The 19,727-nt window shown below is 39.6% G+C and overlaps 1 protein-coding gene across 3 annotated transcripts in view; it reads right to left on the reverse strand.

Moving 5' to 3' along the window:
* THADA (THADA armadillo repeat containing) overlaps nt 1-19,727 on the reverse strand; it is a 318,617-nt gene that overhangs the window by 177,133 nt on the left and 121,757 nt on the right. For all 3 annotated transcript variants that reach the window (XM_057309404.1, XM_026486984.4, XM_057309405.1), the window contains exons 27-28: nt 2,268-2,357; nt 819-950 (exon numbers count right to left, since the gene is read on the reverse strand). In XM_057309404.1, the coding sequence (XP_057165387.1) occupies nt 819-950; nt 2,268-2,357 (222 nt within the window). The remainder of the gene's footprint in view (nt 1-818; nt 951-2,267; nt 2,358-19,727) is intronic.

Genomic DNA, 19,727 nt, shown 5'->3' on the forward strand with positions numbered 1-19,727 from the left:
AAGTCTACCTCAGGTTTTGGCAGATAAATAAAAATGAAAGTGCTGCTTTATCGAGACGTAAGCAGAAAGGTAAAAGCTAACTAATATGACTGGGCTTCTGAAATGTCCCATAAGAAAATTTTTAAGACTTTTTGGAGGCCTATTTATTGAGGGCTATGATCGAAAATGAAAAATGTGATCAGGAGCTGGCAAATCACCTCAGAAACTGTAACAGAGGAAGTGGCAATAGGCTCTAGAGCAGAAAAGCCTGTCACCATCTGGTTCCACGTATAATCTGTACGCACGCTTTCTCTCAGGTGCTCGAGGCTGGAAACTTGTGCCACACAGCACGGCCAGCTAGCTGCTACCCCTTGCACCCACTAGCAAACTCCTCCAGAGAGAAGGGACAAATGTCCTCTTCAACCCTTGGACAGGGGCTCTAATGCCAGGACCAAGTCTGCCTCCGGCTGGCTAGGCTCAACACAGGAATAAAGCAAATACCCAGGCTATGTTTTGCAAAAGCAGGCATCTCCTATCAACACCACACATCCGTCAGCATGCAGAGTGAGTGACAAGGGAACATTACTTAAACAGTGGCTATGGCTATGGGCTTCTGCACCCATGAGAGAAGCACTTTCCCCTGAAACCCTGGAGACCAGCTGGGGGCAATGGCAATAGCCCCCAGGCCCTTGTTTTCGCAAGACTCCTCCCAAAGTAAAAAACAAAACAAAAACAAAAACAAAAACCAACTGTACTTTCTGAAATAACAACAAGGTAACATATATAGCCCCCATATGGCCCCCGTGCCCACCGCATTATTTCCGCGAAGCACACACTACCTCATAATGAAGGGAATGAAAGGCGCCATGCTGAGAGCAGAGTAGGTGCCGTCCATCGGGGAAGGGTAGAGTCTTCCCAACACCAGAAGTAAGAGAAACATGCTTGGATGACGGTTGAGTTCTCCCGTATCACTGAAACAAAAGTTATTGTACATAAAAGATTTAAAATTTAAGAGGTGAGACACAAAGCATTTTCTCATTAAATGATTATGAATATAAAGTGAGACTCTCTATAATCAGAAGATCGTTTCCCCTTTTTCGTTTTTTTCCCGTCCATTCATTTCATATATTCCTAATGTGCAAATAAGGAAGGGCTACTGGCAAAGCCATGGATTGGGCTCCAGCACACGATTCTCTTCTCAAAGCTAATTGTTAGTTCGTGTCTGTGTTTTGATTTGAGCTGTTCATACAGCAGAAAGGAGTTCCACAGTATGAAATGTGAAACTTTCAACAGCCAAATGTACTTATGAAAGCTTGAACGGTCACCTACTGGGGCCAGAAAAGCCTCCCTGGACAAATTACTAATGTGAGGAAATGCAACATAAACAGAAGTAAAATTCATTGATGTTGTTTTACTTCCCCAATACAGATAATGAGTGTAAATTCATATCAAGTGCAAGTTTGGCTAGAAGAATAAAAAGGCAGATGTTCTAAGACGCCATTCTAAAAATTCCACTATTGGTACAGGATGTGATTGAAAGGACAATGATATACTTTTCTTTGTGCCCTGATCAGATGGGAAGCCCTCTCTGAACGGCTTTATTTTGTTTCTAGGGTCAGGCACGCCAGTGCCATTTCTGGTCACAGGTGACCAGACCAGCCAGCTATTTGCTTACTCTCACAATGGTCAACTGCAGGAGGCCAGTAAGAAACAATGGCTGGTGTTTGTGACAGCAAACTCAGTATGTAAACACAGAGATTTTTAAATATCATGGGAAGAAAATGCTTTTTAGAAGAAATCGCCACATGTTTCTAAGAAGCTAAAAATGTTCACTGAAAACAGAATTTGAAAAATCAACATAAAACAGGATCTTAAAAATAAAAAATATATTATAAAAACAGGGTATTAGGGGTGCCTGGGTGGCTCAGTCAGTTAAGCATCTGGCTCTTGATTTCGGCTCAGGTCATGATCTTAGAGTCGTAAGCGCTCCAGGTCTGCCTCTGTGCTTGGACCCTGCTTAAGATTCTCTCTCTCCCTCTCGCTCCCCCACCCCCCACCTCTATAAAAAACAAAACCAAAACCAAAACAGGATTTTATACAACTTTTCAGGTACAAATCTACTGTAGAGAGTCAGGCAACAGGATGTAATAAAGAAGCACTTTTTAAAAAATCCATCTAAGTTACAAGGAAGGAGTTGATTAAAAACTGTTGCCTGGAAGGAAAAATCTAGATTAATGAAGTAATTCACTTTCTTGATTTCACTGTGTCCCACGCTATTCTCTTCTTACCTGTCCACAGTACTAGCTACAGCTTCCAACTGTTGGAGAAGAAAGGGATAGAGTTCCGGGAACCGAGAAAAAAATTCGCTTCCTGTCATTCTGTAAAAGGAAGAAAAACAAATTACTATTATTTATTTCCTCTGATCTAATAATAAAGCCTTTTTATTTTATTTTATCTAAAGGAAGATACCCAAGGTCATTCGCTTGAATATTTAATGAAAAAAAAGTTAAGAACAAACCTCATCCTAAAAATTCAACAATCAATCAAAACAAAACATTTAATTTTGGTTTTGGAAGTGCTCTTAACACATGGAATTTTATCTCAAAATTTAAGATTATGTATATTTACAAATATTTGATATTAAATTCTGTTGGGAAGAAATATGTAATCTGTCAAGATCACAAATGCCAAGTTTCCACAATTGATTTGGACTGTGAATACATGGTCAGCATCTGGTTGGCTAAAGCTGACAGCTTCTGTAACAAGGGCAGGTCTAGAACAGGTTTCTCCAAGTTGACGCCAGTGATATTTTGAACCAGACAATTTGCTGTTGTGGGGGACTGCCATGTGACTGTAGGATGTTAGCAGCCTCCGCTGCTTCTACCCATCAAATGCCAGTAAATACACCTCCCCCCTTCAAGTCATGACAATCAAAAATGTCTGTGGACATTGCCAAATGTATCCTGAGGGGTAAAATGGTCCCCAGTTGAAGACCACTGGTCTGGAGTTGGTTATCAGAGGTTATCAGAGGCACAGATTTGGTGTATACAGTTCTGGACATCCAATCTCAGCTGACACCTGTGAGGATTACCTTTCCATCTTTATAAACAGTACTCTTGAATTCTGACAAGATCCATTCAGTTTTCACAAATGCTTATACTCGTGTAACCCACTCCTATGAGGACTCAGAAATTTTCTTTCTATTGTAATTTGGTTTTGTCTATTCTAGAATTTCATATAAATGTAATAATACCTTACATAATTTTTTGCATCTGGCTTTTTTCACTCTGCATAAAGTTTATCCATGTTACTCAATGTATCAATAGCTTGATTCTTTTTTTGTTGAGTAGTAGTCCATTGTATGAATATACAAGTTTGTTTTTCCATTCTCCTCTTGACGGGTATGGGCTGTTTCCATTTGTAGGCTATTATGAATAAAGCTGCTAGGAACATTCTTACACAAGGTTTTTGTGGACATGTTTTCATTTCTCTTAAATAAGTACCTGAGAATAAAACTTCAGTATGTTTAACATTTTAGGAAACTGACAGTTTCCCTAAATAATTACAACATTTTATACTCTCATCAACAATAAACGAGAGTTCTAGTGGCTCTGTGTCCTTTCCAACATTTGCTGTTGTCTTTCTCTTTATCCACTTAAGCCATCCTAGTGGTAGATCCCTGTGGTTTTGATTTGCATTTCTTTGATGACTAATGATGTTATTAAATACTCTTTTTGTGGTTTGGTTATTGATATGGCCCTTTGTGAAGTATCTATTCAAAATTTTTGCCTGTATTCACATTAGGTTGCTTACTTCCTTTGCCATACAAGTGCATTACATGTACCCTCTTAGTCTGTGGCTTGCCAATTTATTTTCCTAATTATGTCTTCTGATGAGCAGAAGGTTTTAGTCCAATAATTGGATCTTTTTTTTTTTTTTAATGATTCATGTTTTCCATGGCTTAAGAAATCTCTGCCTAGCCCAATATCACAAAGATGTTGTTTCCTTCTAGGAGTTTTATAGTTTTAGCTTTTATCTTGAGGTCCATGATCCATTTCAAATTAATTTTTATGTATGGTGTGAGGTAGAGTCAAAGGTTCTTTTTTTCTTTTAAAAATTTATTATTATTTTTTAACTGAAGTATAGTTGACACACAATGTGGCATTAGTTTCAGGTGCAAAATTCTTTTTCTTCTACATTGGTGTATCATAATTTTAAGAGGGAGATGCTGTAAGAAAAGACATAAGCCTTAAATAGGAGAGATGTGCCAGGTTCAAGGATAAGAAGATTCAGTATTTTTTTAAGAAGATTCAATATTATAAAGAGGAAATTCTGACCAAATTCAATGCAATTCCAATAAAAATAATAATTTATATATTCAAGTACATCAGTTAATATTTTTAAAAATTTTTGCACACACACCAAAAAAAACCCATAAATAAAAACACAAAATAATACACAAACAAAGTATTTTTGGCAGAGGAGGAGTATCAAACATTATGAAATAAAAGAGACTAAGAGACTTAGCAGACTTATGAGGCCAAAAAAGAATAAGCACATGTGGACCCTGTTGGGATCCTGATTCTAACAAGCCAATTATAAAAAGGCATTTCTAAGAGAATTGGGAAAAGTTGAAGGTTAAGGAATTATTAACTTTGTTACACATGATAATAGCATGGTGTATTTCTTTTTAAACTCTCTTATCAAATCAGTCATGGATCCTGAAGTATTTACGGGAAAAATGACATGATGCCTTGTGACCTGAGGAGGACAAGAAATGGACAAAATAAGATTGGCAAAATGTTGGTAATTGTTGAAGTCAAATGATGGATATGCAGGGGTTAGTTATACTATTCTCTTCATTCTTACATACGTTAAAAATTCCCATAATAAAAAGGTTTTAAAATGATGGAAGTAAACGTTTTTATTTGCCAAGCCACAAATGGGGAGAAAATGTGTAATGTGTGTAACTGAGAATTACATCATTAGTATGAGAATATATGAAGAACTCCAGTGAAATCAGTAAGTTAAAACACAAAAAACTGAATATAAAAATGGATAAAACCTATTAAAATATAATCCACAGAAAATAAACATTAGCAACCAATAAACATAAGATGTTTAATCGTACTGAGAGACCATTTTATATCAACTGGCAAAGAGAGAAAAGTCTGATAATACCAAGTACTAGAACTCTTAGGACACTGTTGATGGAAACAAAAATTCCTACAACAATTTTTAAAATAATCTGACATTTTCTTGAAAGTCATAGATGTGTTTAGCCAGTGATTCACAAATGCTATTTCTAGGTAAACGGCCTAATAAACTCTTGGACGTGGGCACCAGAAGGCTTGTACAAGCATATGCATAGCAGCCATATGTCCATCAAGAGCAGAGTGAATAAACTGTACACTCACACAATGGAACACTGTAGAGCAGTAAATCTGAATGAACCACAGATGCGGCAACACAGACGTATCTCAGGAACATCATGTTAAGTGAAAAAAGCGAGTTAAAGAAGAATACATGTAATATAATCCTTCTACACAAAGATTACAATAAAGCACCATTAAATAACACATTGCTTAGAGAAACAAATTTAAGTGAGAAAAAAATGAAAAGCAAAGGAATAAATACAAACAAAATTGGCAAAAGTAATCAATCACTTCTCCAAGGGGGAAAAGACAGGAGATGGGATTAGGAAGGAATATATAGGGGCTTCAAAAGAAATGTTCCATTGCTAAAGCAGGTGTTGGATCTAAAAGTGTGTGTGGCATAGTTACTCTTTATACCTTACACACACCACATAAATTTTCTGTTGTACCTATTTCACATTCAGTAAAACCAATTTTTTTTAAAGAAGAGAAAGTCCTTACTTCCTTTTAAATTACAGATCTATTGAACATTTATTGGACATTTACACAAAAATGTGCTCACTTCTTTTTTTAATTAGTAGACATTTTGTGGAAAAAATAACAAACACAAACATTAAAAAAAAACCCACATACTAGATCTCCCAGTGCCCCTCCGCGTAGACAACTATACAAAAGCATTTCAGCTTTCCTTTTAAAAAATTTGTTTATATAAGCACATACTTTTAGTTCACCTCCTTTTTCCCACAAATATGCATATTATACATACGGTTGTGCCCCTTGATTTTATTTTTCATTTGAACTATATCTGAGAAATCATTCAATATCAGGCACACCATTCTATTTCTTTCCACTTAATGGCTGCAGAGTAATCCATTGTATGTTGAGTGCAATTGATTTAATCCCAAACAATAGGCCTTTTGGTTGTTACCTTACTGTTACAAACAATGACATGTAAATTTTCCTGTTAATAAATGGCAAACCTGGGCTTTGCAGGGTCAATGTTTCACACAGAGAGACCACAAACTATTCCACTACAGGCCATTGTTAACATTCTTTAGTATCGCTAAGCAAAACTGGTCAAGAACATCAGTTTCCATTTTTAGTGGAGTCACTTAAAACTGTGTATGAATTCAATACTGAAATCCCTGTGTATACTTGCCCATATGGAATCTCTCCATCTATACCACAAATCCTGGTGGATAAGTCTTCTTGAGGAATCAGTATTTCTAGGGGAGTAAGTCACTCCTTAATGGTCCAAAATGTCTTGGTGGTGTCAAGAGAGAGAAGTATTCTCATGTAAGCAGACCATATGACTGCATTACCATGATCTAGAAATTGCCTTGATAAATAACAGGCTCCGCTGACCACAAATACTGCCAGAGAAAAAGGCTCTGGAGCTACTATTCTCCAGTTAAAGTCATTGTCTTAATTGAATTACAACTAATTGTCCCAGTGAATTACCTCATTCAGTTAACTTAGTAGATATTTACCAACTAGTTTATGTTGCAGAATATTTGAAGAAGGTACATTATTCAAAGTTAAACATTTGGTGAATGTTTTAAGTAATTGTTTTGTTCTTAATAATTTGGTGGGTTTTGACTTTATCTTTAAAGAAAAGATTCTGTGAAAATTATTGTGTCCATGCTTGGTGGTGTAGGACTTTGAAGCATCAACTGTGCATCTGTCAGGGTTTGAGAAAAACCAAAATTACTTTCTAAGGAGAATTCCGACCTTGCTTAGGTACTCTCTGCACACAGGAGTTGCCTTTCTATCCCAGCATTCTCAGGCTCCTGGATACTGTTAAGAAAATGTCTAAGAAAATGTTAAGAAAACTCTAAGAGACTCCTAACTACAGAGAACAAACTGAGGGTTGATGGGGGGAGGACGGTGGGGGATGGGTTAAATGGGTGATGGGTATTAAGGAGGGCACTTGTGATGAGCACTGGTGATCATCAAGTGATCAATCATTAAATTCTACACCTGAAACCAATTCTACCATATATGTTAACGAGCTAGAATTTAAATAAAAACTTGAAATTAAAAAAAAAAAAAGAAAGAAAGAAAAAAAGAAAATGTCAACTCTGTTTCTGGCCAGGGCTCCATTCACTGCAAATGGCAAAGAGTTGAGTACTTGCTGGGTTACCACCATCTCAAATCCGCATCAGCCAAGGGCTACTAAAGACTTGGCTAAATGTGTACGGAGTGCTGCCTGAAGGATATTCAATATTAACAATTCTTGCATATTATAAAACAGAGCCTCAAGAGGTAAGGCATAGGAGGATATCCGAATTATCTAAGGGGCTTATTCAAACTTGACTCACTCCTGATTCTCAACTACAGCAGAATGCCTACAGTTCATAGGCTGCTCATGGGTCCTGGGCTGCCCGTATAGGTCTGGAATCTATAGCTTTATTTTAAAAGGCCAAGATCATGGGACCATTTTAGTCCATATGTGAATCCTGGAACATGTGAGTCTTACCTCTCATTTCTACTTAATCAAAACTCTAGCATGATCATAGTTTTCTCAGGAAGGCAGCAAATATTTTAAATACCTACATACTTCATGTTGAGCACTGTGCTACGTCCCATGGAAGAAACTAACAATATGAAATAGTCACTGATCTTGGGGCTTAAGATCTGGTTAGGAAGACAAGGCACATGCATAGGCTATAACCAGGGGAGGCAAACCCCTTTAAGGATCAAATAACTAGAGCTTCCAGTACCAGAGGAGCTGGGAAAGATATCACTGGGAGCTGGAGGTTAGGGAACAGTTGGTGGGAAACATGGAAACCAAGATGAGTTTGGAAAAATTGGGTAAGAATGGATTAAAAGGGAGACAAAATAGCATGGGGAGGGTGGGTAGTTACAGAAACCAAACGAGTAGATAAACTGGCTGGATGAAAAGAGGGCTTCATGACAAGACAAGACAGAAAAGGCAGGATGGCATACAAGTTTTCAGAAATTTCCATGCCAGACTAAGCACCTTAGCCTGCATCTTATAAGCACTGAAAGTTTCTGAAGAGCAGAGAGATGTGCCAAGAGCAGATGAACCAGACCACAGAGAGGGTAGAAACATGGTGACCCAATGGACATTCACTGAACGTACTTTGCATCTCAGCTAGAGAATAAATATCTATAAATATCTATAGGTAAGAGACCACATTCATACTTCCTTGTATCACTCTTTTTTTTTTTTTTTGAAGATTTTATTTATTTATTTGATAGAGAGAGAGAGACAGAGCACAAGCAGGCAGAGCAGCAGGTGGGGGAAGCAGTCTCTCCACTGAGCAGAGACCCCGATGGTGGGGCTTGATCCCAGGACCCTGGGACCATGACCCAAGCCGAAGGCAGACGCCCAACCAACTGAGCCACCCAGGTGCCCCTGTATCAGTCTTGATACAAACCACAATTCTACGTAAACACTGGCTGACTGGTAAATATTCTCTCCATGAATCAATAAGTAAGATGAGCCAGAGAAGAAAAACATTCTACTATGGATGACCTCAATCTATGCCTTACACCTTTTTTCTTTTTCTCAGTGACTGGTTCCTACCCAACTGACACCTAACCACCCATCCAGCTTCAACACAATTTCTCTTAATCAAGGAGAAAAGGAATTATGCCTCAGATGGTAACACATTAAAAATTTCTTGAAGTGAATCGTTAGCTGTATCTGAGAACATTCAAAATCCTGATTTGAATTAATAAACTGAGTATCCTGCCAGGACTTGAAATTTCTTAAACACAAATATATAAAGCTTGTCTCTCACTGATTTACAAACAGTTCAATTCCAGTTCACCCATATAAGCAAACAGGCTGATATGTCACCTCCACAAATACAGCAAGCCCTGGGGGTAAATTCTCCAGTGACAGGCATTTCAAACCTGTTTATCTATGTGGCCAAAAACTAGCCCTGCAACTTTATGGAAACAAAAGAAGTGATAACCAAAAAGGAAAAACGGAATCTCTATAAATTCAAGCTTCTAGGAAGACAAAAGGAGACCACCAAATGTTGTGAATGGGATAAAACCGACAGACTAAGGTGAAAACAAACAAGCCAGGACAGGGAATGAGAATAAAGCAGTTTTAACCTTGGGACTGTCAGATTCTACAAAAGGTGAGTTATTTCCCATCCTGTCAGGTAAGAACTATGCAGGCACAGCTCATGGAGAGGTCCTTGGGGGAAACACAGAGGCTCCTTGAAGAAATCCACTTGCCAGGCACCAGGAGCGCAGAGGGGCTGCGAGCTCCCCCACGACACTCCTCTGCTGAGCCATTCAGTGTGGGCCCCCGCAAGCCCAGCCAACACTGTGAACAACGCTGGCAGGCAACAGAGGCTGACTGACTGAATGAAAATGCTTGCCCAGCACCGTTTTGTTTTCTTTTAAAAGCTTTTTAAAAATTATTCTAGCACTACTTGTTTACTGAGGACAAATAAGATAATAAAGGACACTGCAAAGAAAAATCTCAAAACCACCACAAACCCGGCACCTGAAGATGGCTGCTAGTCTGTTCTGATGTCTGTCCATCTACACCTTTCTCCTTCTTATATATTCTTTAATTATCTGCTTTTTACACTTAACACTGTAGCAAGAACACTGTTCCGTACCTATCTGGACCATCTGAATGCAGTAGCCTCAGTGTGGTACACTCTCTGTGCCTCTCCTACATTGGAGCATATGTCTGGGGCCCTAACCCAGACACCAGCCGAGAACGACTAGGCCCCATCCTGGCTAAGCCATGCGTGGAAGGCAGTCCCTACCCCAGCCACGTTCAGAGCTTCTCTTGGTCTGCACATTCCACATCTAATCTTGGTAATGCCGAGGTAATGGTAATGCTCTAGTTTTTGAGAGCATCTGAGCTTTCATCATTTGGACCGTCTTTGAATCCCACCTGCCATCTAACGGCCTAGCACAATCTTCACTTGAATCAAGCTTCTACTTCTCTTAGAGACCCTGTCCTAAGATCTGCCACACATATGGAAATTGAAACGCTGAAAGCAAATGCTTCTGAGCTTAACAAAAGCATCCTGATAAAAAACGACCGTGCAAAGAAGCATTCCGTGAACCATGTTACAAGTGAAAATAAGGTATCCCCACCCCCCAATTCCTACATACAGATCCCCTGTCATACTGAATCATCTCAGGAACAGGGATCAAGAGAGTAATGTACAAAAGTCTAAAGAGAGAAAGCTTGCAAAGGCAAGCAAAAACATGCAGAGAAAGGAACTCCATAGTAAACAGCAGCAAAGGCATAGCTTGTGCCTGGTTTAAAAAAAAAAAAGACCAGGACTCATTCATAGGCCATGGTGCAAACACCTGGTTTCATGAGATGAAAACAAACGCCGAAGGCAAAAGCCTGGAGGTTTTCGGTTGGTTTTTCAAATGGGAACCCAATAAACTATTAAAACCTAGCTATCCCCAGATTCTGGCCTATAAAACCCCTCTAGAGGAGAGAAATCAGCAAAGGGCCTGTGCCTCCTGGCCACAGTGATTGCTGATAAAAAGAACAAGCGCATCTTAAGAGAAACGGTACCCCGAAATGGAAACAAACCTACAAAGAAGACAAAGCACACGCACACACACATTTCAAAGGAGGAGCAAACACAAACTAATAAAACAGAAACAACTAAGAAAAAAGAAATCTGGGTTTGGAACCCCACCAGGAGGATCGGCCATCTCTGACTCTGTTCCTAGAATCCTCTCCCCACCTCTGAGCCGGCCTGACACCAGCATTCCTCCCTTGAGCAGAGGTAATTTAGAAAGAATGAGTGATTGGGCGGAACAGATGTCAGAGGCCCCAGGGCCAGAATCTCACACTCAGCAAGCACTTGTGATCGTGGCCATGGTCCCACCAGGAAGGCCTGTTACTACACTTCAGGCAAACCGTGAAGGAAGTTAAAAGAAGGGCATCTTCTTTGGGGCCTCTCTTCTAAGGGCATGGACTCTGACCAGGTCTCCTGCCAATCTCATCTCCCTTCCGATCCTCCGTAGACAGCCACGACATTCTTGGACTTAACTGAATGTTTTCCCAATCCTTCCCTTTAGGAGCTGCTTTCCAGGTGGAGAATCTCCCAAATCACAAAATCAGCCATCACTATACTCCACTCATGGAGGGAAGTGGAAACTCTTGGTTCTGGAAGTGCCCTGCCATTCCCCTTGTAGAAGTTACTGGCCCAAGGATGAGCCTGGAAATACATTCCTACTCATTCCACAGCCAGATGATCAGTAAACATACATCTCCTGAATTGCTCATGTGCACAAGGTCCCATCTGGGCAGCTTATATGGATTTTTTTTACACCAGAAATTTGTTTCTTAGAGAATGTGTCTTTCTAAATCCTGTCATCTATAAAGTCTCAGAATCAGTCCATCTCCAATAGTTAATTCGATAGTCATTGTCTAAACAGTTTGTGGTACAGTGTTTGCAAAGATGGCCAACAATAATTCCTACTACCCTTGCTATATATGCAGGCCTCCCTCCCTTCAAGAGGCAGGATCTGTTTCCTCTCCCCTGACTCTGTCTAGCTTGGGACTTCTTTGATCTACAGAAGGTGGTGGAAGTGATGCTGTGCCAGTTCTGCCTTAGGCTTCAAGAGGCATGGCAGCTTCTGCATTCATGGTCTTCGAGACTTGACTGCTCTGCTAGACAGAGGCCCCATCAGCCCCCACCTCCGTCATTTATTCCCAGTTGAGGTTCCAGACATGTGAATGTGAAACCATCTTGGTCATTCCAGTCCCAGCTGAGGTCTCAGATATTGCAGCCACCTGAGGGATCCCAGATGACACCACGTGGTGAGGCTGAACCATCTGAACCCAGTCAACCCGCAGAACTGTGAGAAATAATGAGTTGTTACTTTAAGCCACTACATTTTAGGGTATTTGTTATGCAGCAGCAGCAGGTAACTAACACACAGTCATGATGTTCAAGGGACTGAGTCAGACTCTGTCGAAAAGGTAACACTGAATAAAAGGGATGCTGGTATCAAGGAACATATAATCCAACTTAACGACTATTATTTATTCTCTCACAGCTCTGGAAGCCAGAAATCTAAATCAGTATTGATGGTCTGGGGGCGCCTGGCTGACTCAGTCGGTAGAGTGTGTGACTCTTAATCTCAGGGCTGTAAATTCAAGCCCCACGTTGGGTGTAGAGATGACTTAATAATAAAGTTTTGGGGCGCCTGGGTGGCTCAGTCAGTTAAGTGTCCAACTCTTGATTTTGGCTCAGGTCATGGTCTCAGGGTTGTGGGATTGAGCCTGCTTGGGATTCTCTCTCTCCCTCTCCACCTCTCCCCAATCTCTAAAACACATAAACAAATAAAGTCTTAAAAAATTAATATAAAAAAAACCACCAATGGTCCAAAATCAAAGTGCCAGCAGGGCACCTCCAGAGACTCTAGAGAGAACCTAATTCTTGCCTCTTCTAGCTTCTGGTGGCTGCTGGCCTTCCTTGGCCTGTAGCTGTGTGGCTCTAATCTCTGTCTCTGTGGTCATACTGAGTTCTCCTCTTCTATCTCTCAGACCTCACCCTGTCTTCCTCTTATCAGTGACTGCACTCGAGCCCACCCAAACAATCCAAGATAATCACCCCACTGCAAAATCCTTAATTTAATCACATCGACACAGACCTCTGGTCTTTACAAGCTAACATTTATAGGTTCCAGGGATTAGGACCTCATGTCTGGTGGGGGGAAGGGGGGTTATTCTTCCTATCTACCTCAACTGCCAAAACATCAGCGCTAAGGCACTAAGGGGCAAGAATGAACATAACTGGTTTATTCCAAGGCAGCTATTTCCCAAATCTTTAAAGCAATGGACAACTTGTTTCAAATATGATCCCAATATTTAAAACAAAAGAAAGCCAGAACCGTTCTGGTTGGAAGCAGGGTTGAGGTGAGTGGTCATCACTTGGCCTCCCCCTTCATCTTAGCAAGCGTAGGCCCTGATACACCTCCATGAACTCAAGAGGCACACTTTAGAGTGGTCTTGCAAGACAAAGTCCACATTCCTCACCTCCTCCCTTCCTATTATTCCCATTGTTCCAACCTCTCTGGCTAAAGAAGCACACTCCATCCACCACTGCTCACCATTCCCTACAATAACTGTTGTTTTATTAAACATGTTTCAAGTCTGTCTCCGCTTACTAGGAAGTTGCTCCTTGAAACCGAAAGCTGTCTTGTTTCTGCTCCAACCCCAACACCTAGAATGGTGCCAGCACCTAGGAGGAGCTCCGTGAATACCTGCTGCTGCCTTAATGTTTTTCTCAGAACTCCCTCCACAAATCTTGCCCCAATTAACGATGGGCTGTCCTCTTTTCAACCATAGGGGTCCTATCCCCGTCAGCCGGACTCTATAAAGATATTACTTTATGAATTCTTATTTGGTAATTCTAAAGAGCATCGTGTAAGTATTAAAACCCTAGCCAAGCACAAGCACTAAATATGCAAACAGTTCAAACAGAGCTAAACCTCCCTCATCCAAAACACTAGCAAAAAATCACCTAGAAATTTCTTTTCCGCATTAACAATAGACTAATTTAGCATAAGGTCCAATATTTCAAAATAAGTTTTTTGGTTTCTATCCCTGTAATACTTTTGTCCAATTAACTCTTTCAGGATCCTACTCCAAGTCTTACAGACATTTTCAATTTTCACTAAGGCTAATATTAATATGCCAACTTGTATTATTAAAGCAAAGGAAAGGTGCCAATAGAGTCCCAGCCTTCAAGGAACATACTCAAACTAGAAGGACTTTCAGAGACGTCTACTACCCTGATCATTTAATCTCACAGATGAGGAAACTGATGCCCAGAGGAATCAAGGGAGTCTCCTGAGATCAAAATATAGGTTGGGGGGAAAGTGCAGGCCTAGAACGCTATTCTCTTGTTCCCCAATCAAGCCATCAGACTTTTCAGGGTTTCTGTTACACGGGGAACCCAAGCATCCCTGTGCGAGGCAGCCACGTAATGAGCAGAAGACACTGTGGCCCAGACAGGCCAGTTTTCAAAGGAGTGCGTGTCCCATGATTGGGCTGGACAGCCATCTCTCCACTACTGTCAGTCAGCCTGCTCAAGTTAGATGAAGGTCCCCAACCTGAGCTTCCACTCCCATGCACTGAGCCAGGCCCACCCACTGACTTTAAGGGGAGTAGATGAGCAGGCCAACTGCCAGCCAAGCTTATCTTTAAAAATCTATCCATCTGCTCTTACAAAGTACTTTCAGAGATCACAGAACCACAGATCTTCCATTGGGTCTAATAAGTTTCAAGTCTCTCCTGTATTCCAATTAAGAGAATCTTACTTCACTCATTACAATGCCTCTAACCGCTCTCCACACAACCCCCCAAACAAAAACAAAAACAAAAACACCAAAAACCCCTCTAACTCCCATGCAAATCAAACCAGAAAAGACGGTATGGACTATTTCTTATTTAGGCTCAATGCTTCTTTTCCCCCAGTGAACTCATGTTTTCTGGAAGTTTGTGAACACTTAGGCCAAGGCTTATTTACAAGGAAAAACAAAAACAAAAACAAAAAAAACAAGCAGTCACCAGGCAAATGTTACACTCCCAATTAATACACGATGTTGTCCACAACCAGGTATTATGTGATGTCCTGTGTACATTTTTCCAAATTCATACCCAGAAGAAATGAAATAAGACTCCGAACACAAAGTGTCATTTTCTTCTGCTGCAGAAGTATGGAAAAGAGTCTCCATTTGTGGCTGTCCATCTCAGACTGCAGGATTTAGTCTTCTCTCTGAACAACTGCCTGGAAGTACTCAAAAAAAATGGGATAATTTTCAACAGATTGGCTGGATCTCCAGACAGAGAGGAGAAGCCAGCACTTGGCAGAGCTGTGAAAGGAACATTTTGGACATCTTAGCCATTTGTTTTTTGGAGAGCCAGAAAACTAATCTGGAATAAGTATAACTCATTATTGTTATTATTATTAAAAACTCTAACCTCTGGCTCCTGGGGTTGGCAGCAGGAAGCATGTTGGTTTCTATAGAAATGCAAATGAAAGTTATTAAATTAGACATTCCAAGATCAGGATCCTGTGTTTGGTGTTCTCACGAATGCTGGTTTTTTAAGGTACTCTGAAGTAAGTAGGCTGCCATCTCTTTACAGACCCTGGAAAGCCATCTGCTTGGCCCTGGGAGTAGCCTGTACATTGAGATCACACAGAGGCAGACTTTCAACACGGCTGGGAGCCATTCCCTTCCATGCGTGTTTCCCCTTAACAGCCAGTCCCAAAATCCTTCAAAGGCTGAGGCTGTGTTTTCTACTTCAACTGTGTCTCCTACAGCATCTAGTAGAGGAGACAGACATAGCATGCACTTCCCAGATTTTAAAAAATAGATGAAGGAGTTAAGTCATGTCTCTTCCCCCCCCCCTTAAGTTATATTCTATTGATTACAATTAATGTACACTAATTTAAAAAAAACAAACATGAGACAATATACAGAGTAAGTAGTAAAAGAAATTTCACCCTGCCCCATTCTGGACCTTTCCTATACACATACAAAAGTGTTAAAATTATACATTCAAGATACACAGTTGTTTTGGAGGCATGGCAGACATTGGTGTGTTGAACAAATGTTCAGAAACTTGCTTTTCACAAAATATTTAGGTGCTTTCACTCAGTTATGTTCTGGAAGTAGAAAGAAAAAAAAATCTAGTTTTCCTTAATTTAAAAAAAATGTTTTGAATAAAAGCACATTCTAATGATTTTATCTCCACATTGGATCAATAGTCTGGCTGAATACAGAATAAGAAGAAGGAAATCACAAGCCATCAGAATTTTGAAGGTAATGCTCCATTAACTTCTATCTTCTATGTCTGTTGCCATTTTGATTCTTAGTTCTCTGTATGTTAACTGTTTGGGTTTTTTTTTTTTTTTTTCTCTCTCTACAAAATTTAAGACATTGCATGATCATGTGTCTTGGTGTGGACTGTTTGCTATTCGTTGTACTGGAACTCACGTCCTTTACTTCTAGGAAATTTTCCTGTGCTATTATTTCTTTGACAATTTCCTGCCCTCAATTTTCTTAACTCTTCTATAAGCTGGATGTTGAACTGCCTGAAATAATCTTCTAATTTTCTTTTTTCCCTCCCACATTCCATCCCTCTTGCTCTCTTTAGCGTTACCTCTGAAAGAGATATTTTACTCTGTGTTCCATCCTGTGTACTGAAATTTTTACTTGGGTTATCTTATTTTTTACATTTCTGGAGTTCTTTCTTACTCTCTGGTTGCTCCTTTAAAGATGCTGTTCTGTTCTTACTTCATGTAGTTCATGTAATCAATTTCATTTTATTTCTCTGAGAATATTAACTTTTTTTTAATGTTTTTTTCTGGCCCCTATATTATGTCTGTTTTTATTTCATTCCTTTCTTTTTTTTTAAGCTCTATTATTTTTCTAATACTGATTGTAATCTTAGATGGCAGCTGTTTCTTGGAATGATTGTAGTACTTCCCTCCCTGTCACACAGATACACACATACACACACGTACTCCAATGCAACAAATAATTCTACCGGTTAAAAACAGAAACATGAAATTCTGTAATGTGTCAAACAAGGGTTACAGACAGGTCAACAAGAAGAAGGCACAAATGAAGTCCACTCTGCATAAGCCACATAGCAGAAAGGTATTTTTATTCAAAGGACAGGTCTGGTTTGCACTCATCCACAGAAGCTTTTCATCATATGAATCTAAAGAACACCAATTCTAAACACAAAATGTTCTACTTAAAAGATTTTTCCCTTCTTTCCAGTTCGGCTATGACTCTAAAGAAACAGAGACACAATAGTTATTAAGGAGGCAGGAAATCTTTTCAGCTAACCAACTTTTACATACTGTTCCTTATGGTCAAAATGGTGACCACACTGTGGTAACTCTTTTTGACTTTATGACCTTATTACTAAGACCATCAATTATATTCACCGTTATTTGAGCAGAGGAACTGCTTGAATGCCAAAAGACTGCTCTACGGTGCTATTTAACCTTTCCCAATAGACTCTCGTTGAAACTGGGCGTTTGGTAAAATGTTTTACCTAACCTCGCAGAGATACTTCCCAGTAAATATTTGAAGTATATAAATACCTTCAAGTAAAGTCTAAAAAATGTGTACAACTCTCCAGTGTTAAGCCAAATACCCATCTCAATTATATAATCACATTTAAAGTAAAATAATGCCAGGGCGTCTGGGTGGCTCAGTTGGTTAAGTGGTTGCCTTTGGCTCAGGTCATGATCTCAGGGTCCTGAGATCAAGCCCTACATCGGGCTCCCTGCTCAATGGGAAGTCTGCTTCTCACTCTCCCTCTGCTGCTCCCTTGCTTATGCTCTCTTGCTCACATACTCGTTCTCTCAAATAAATAAATAAAATCTTTAAAAAAAGATGTGAGTTCTAACAAAGGTAATAATATGCTACATAAACTAAGGCAGTTCAAATATTCTCTTTTTTTTAAGATTTATTTATTTATTTTAGAGAGAGAAAGAGAGAGAGAGAGCACACGTGGGGAAGGGGGAGGCAGAGGGAGAGAGAAAACCTCAAGCAGACTCCCTGCTGAGCACAGAACCCAGAGGACATCCTGCGGGGCTGGATCCCACGACCCTGCGATCATGACCTGAGCCAAAATCCAGAACTGAACACTTAATCGACTGAGCCACTCAAGTGCCCCAGTTCAAATATTCTTTATCTGACTAAATTAAGCCTGTTTCCAATGGCAACGTATTTTTTTTTATACTATGCACATCATAATATTTTAGAAAAGGCTGCTACTACACCATAGAGTAAAATTTGAAACCATGTCCCATTTATTATTTACTCTGTGGTGGAGTGGGAATGAGAAAGCACAAAATACAGAAAGAGCAAAGGTTTGGAATCAGCCAGATCAGAGCAGTACTACTTATAGGCAAGGTAACCTTGAATGATTTGTCCAACCTTGCTGAGCACTCCTCTGTTTTGTTTTCTATAAACTGGGAATAATAGTTCCTACTCTGTGGAGTTACTGCAAGAAATGAGATAATACAGGGGCAAATCTAACACTGTACCTTCTCAACAAATTATATGTGCATTGTTCTTTGGCCTTGGCTCCTGCTACCCGCCTCTTTGCTTCTCTCCCCGCTTTAAAGAGAGATGAAAGGAACAGAGGAGATCAGTATAAATTACCATTAAGGTCAACACACTCTGAAAATCTAAGATCCAAGAGTACCAGAGAACATAGGTCCTTTTCATTCTTGCTATACAAATAAATAGCCTTTAAAAATACATTAAGTGGGGGGCATTTGAAAATATGGGTGAAATCTGGGTTTCACATAAAAAAAATTTACACAGTATTTTGAATATGTTAACACCTATATTTTGCAGGAATCATACACCAAATTATCTGTAAGAGCCAAAGGCCAGGAAGAAAGCTATAAAGTGAAATGGATGAATCCATACTGGTAGGAAAAACATGGTTCAGGTGTCTACACATAAACATTCTCTCTCTCTCTCTCTCTCTCTCTCTCTCTCTCTCTCACACACACACACACACCCACCCACACACTCACACACCCACACACGAACGAAGGAAGTGAGACAATGACAGTTCTCATACTCTTCCACTCACACATTAGAAGAAAACACTATTTGTTTTCGATGTGTCCATTCTAGTGGCAAAAATAGACCCTTCCATAACCAAATATAACAGAAATAGCTACAGATGCTTCATAACAAAGTATATTTCATCCTTGGAAAAGAAAACCATATTTCTCATATAATCATTTGTGATTACAATAGACTGGCTAGCAGTTGAGCCTGTACGGAAATAATTAAAAGTCACTCTAATAGTTTTCCAGAAAGTCTCCAAATTTGCCAGAAACCAGGGAGCCTATAAAATGATTGATATAAAGCCTAAATAAAAACAACTAATTGAACGAACAGCTGATGATAGTTTTCATATGTAAATTTTGGCATTCCATCTTCTTTTTAATTAATTCCATTAAATTGGTGTTTCATAGGTCAGAGGATTTTATGACTGTACACCAAAAATGTTGTTTATAAAGCCATTTACGGGGAACTACCCACAAATATCTTCTAATACATTTTTTCCTTTTGTCCAATTCAAATTGTTATTGCTTCATTTTTCCCTCCTTTATGCCCAATTTTGTTCTTTTTATTTACTTCCACTTCCTTTCTTTGCCCTTCAACAAGAGGCAGTCCCCTATAAAGTCTATTCCAGTCTTTTTGGAACTTAGCACCAAATTACTTTAATTTGCAAGTATACTAAGGAAGAAAAGGGGAAAAAAAAACAGGTGGTAGGAGATAAATATCCTTACATAGACACAGAGCGTCACCTCCTCACCGTCCCCCCTCCACAAAATCCCA

This window comes from Ursus arctos, unplaced genomic scaffold, assembly GCF_023065955.2.
Source record: "Ursus arctos isolate Adak ecotype North America unplaced genomic scaffold, UrsArc2.0 scaffold_8, whole genome shotgun sequence".
Lineage (NCBI taxonomy): Eukaryota > Metazoa > Chordata > Mammalia > Carnivora > Ursidae > Ursus > Ursus arctos.